General features: G+C 47.8%; 1 protein-coding gene across 1 annotated transcript in view; it reads right to left on the reverse strand.

Moving 5' to 3' along the window:
• Positions 1-1919: 1919 nt before the first annotated feature.
• The window catches only part of LOC107295720 (iroquois-class homeodomain protein IRX-5), a 1794-nt gene continuing 1411 nt past the window's right edge, over positions 1920-2302 (reverse strand). Inside the window, exon 2 of the mRNA XM_015825042.1 lies at positions 1920-2290. Within this exon, the coding sequence (XP_015680528.1) occupies positions 1958-2290 (333 nt within the window). The 3' untranslated portion in view covers positions 1920-1957. The remainder of the gene's footprint in view (positions 2291-2302) is intronic.

A 2302-nucleotide genomic window follows, 5' to 3' on the forward strand; every position in this document is an offset into this window, starting at 1 on the left:
ACCCCAGAGGGAGAGAGAAAGAGAGAGAGGTACGGCAGCGAGCAAGGAAAGGAACGGCGCTCCAGCCCACGCGGGCACGGATTCACACAACCTCGCGGCTCCTCCGTGTATTCTAGCGCAGAGAAACCGCTAGAGAGAAATCGGCTGTCAAATCGAACCTCCTTCGCGGGCAAAAGACTCCGTAGAAAGGCCGGCAGAGATCGGGGGAGGGGGGGGGGAGGATTAAATTAAAAGACGGCACTCCTTTTTTGGGGGGGGGGAGATTCCCAAAGAATCCGCCTAAAGAATTCTTTTTAAAAAAGCGTCGGCTTCTTCCGTTTTTAGCCCGTCTTGCAGCGCTTCTTCCCTCCCCCCCACCCACCCCCCAACGACCCCCAAATTTAGGCAGGGGGCCGGCGTCCCGGAGCGGGCACCCCCGTCGGTTCCCAAGAAGCGACTCACCCTCAAAATCTTGCCCAGATCGTATCAGAAGTGGAAATCTGAGGCTGGGCCACCGCGTTCACACGACCAAAACGGTAGTAGCCCCCAGGCCGTTTCAGATGATGTGGCTTTGGGGGGGGGGGCTATCATTTCAAATTGAAATCAGCACAATTTGAAGAGTCCCTTGGCCTGTGTAAAATCCGCCCCGGTGAAATATCTCTCAAAAACGTCACTGGCCCCTTACACACACACACACACAGCCACAAAAATCCATTACTTGGTCAACTTTCCCCAAATCTGGTACTACAAACAACCCAAAATTTACTTTCCGGCTACTGGCAATAATGATAATTGTTCGCGGTCTCATCCTAAATAAGGTGGAAGAATTCATTAGAATATTTCCTTTGTTCGTTCCCCCCTTTTTTTCTTTCTTTGTTGCATTCGGATTGCCCCCCCCCCCCCCCGCAAAAAAAAAATGGTCGGTATTTCTTTCCTTTTCAAAATGTATTTTTTTTCTCTCCATTTTAATGCATATAAAAATAAATCTATGGTTTGACTTCACACTGGACTGAGGGGGCGTCTGTGATTTATATACCCAATAGCACAGTCTGACTAGCTTTCCGCATGGAAAGCTATTAATTTCAGATAATATTCTGCTACTAATAATTCAATATGCAGATAGATACACAAACACACAGGCGCGTATATAAAACAATTCGGGAGAAGTCACCAACGCACGTGTGTGTGTGTGTATGTGTGTATATCTATATTTATAGATAACTATAGAGGACCAAAAAGCGACATGGTGGCTGTACAAGTGGTTGCATTTCATAATTTACTTCAAAGATACCGTATAACCGATTTAAATACAAAAAAAAGCTACATTAAATATACAGAATAAGATTTCATACAAATAGTCTCTGGTTTCTCCCCCCCCCCCCGCGTGCGAGAGTTTCTCCACATAGCCATCACGTCTTGCAAGTTCTGTGTAAGACTTCTAAAAGCTGCGTTTTCAAATAAATTATAAAGCTGATTGGGAAACCGGCCAGAACGTACTTTCTTTTTTTAAATTTTTCTTTCTTTCTTTCTTTCTTTCTTTCTTTCTTTCTTTCTTTCTTTCTTTCTTTCTTTCTTTCTCTTTCTTTCTTTCTTTCTTTCTTTTTCTTTCTTTCTTTCTCTTTCTCTCTCTCTCTCTTTCTCTTTCTTTCTTTCTCACGCTCTCTTTCGTTCGCTCTCTCTCTCTTTCTTTCTCTTTCACCCTTTCTCTCCCCCCCTTTTGGCACCGGATGGAGGGCAAAAAAAAAAACACCCCATCAAGACCGGGGTCGATTGGAAAGAAACGTCGAAAAATCGCCCACGATTTAAAAAAAAGGAGAAAAAAAAATGGAAAGGGGGAAAAAAAAATCACCGAAAGAGCGGCGGAAGGGGGTGGGGGTGGGGGGAGGAATGGGGGTGCAACTTTCTCTTCCCTCGAATCAAGGGCGGGCCCGAATCCCAAAGTCCCCAAGTCTTCTCGGAGCTGCGCTCAAGCCGGAGATTAAATGTGCGACATACCTTTTTTGAGTTCGTAAGGCGACTCTTTGCTAAAGTCGTAGTGGCTCTGATTTCGGAGCATTTTCGCGTCTTTCGCCAAGCTTTCGGCTCTGTTCAAAAGGCTCTGGTTTAATCCGTTAAAGTGGGGGCTGGGGGCGCCCGCCGGGGGGGCCGCGTTGCCGTGAAGGTGTCCGAAGGAAGCGTAGTTCGTGTAGCCGGGGTAAAAGGGGCTGGTGGCGTAGTAAAGGGGTCGCGGGAGCACCGAGGCGGCGCCGTTGGGGAAGGGGCAGGGGGCGGCGGAAGAAGAAGAAGAAGAAGGCGAGCGCGCCGTCGGGGACTGGGCCGCCGG

The sequence above is a fragment of the Protobothrops mucrosquamatus genome, unplaced genomic scaffold (assembly GCF_001527695.2).
Source record: "Protobothrops mucrosquamatus isolate PMUCROS unplaced genomic scaffold, P.Mucros_1.0 scaffold2457, whole genome shotgun sequence".
NCBI classification, from domain to species: Eukaryota; Metazoa; Chordata; class Lepidosauria; order Squamata; family Viperidae; genus Protobothrops; species Protobothrops mucrosquamatus.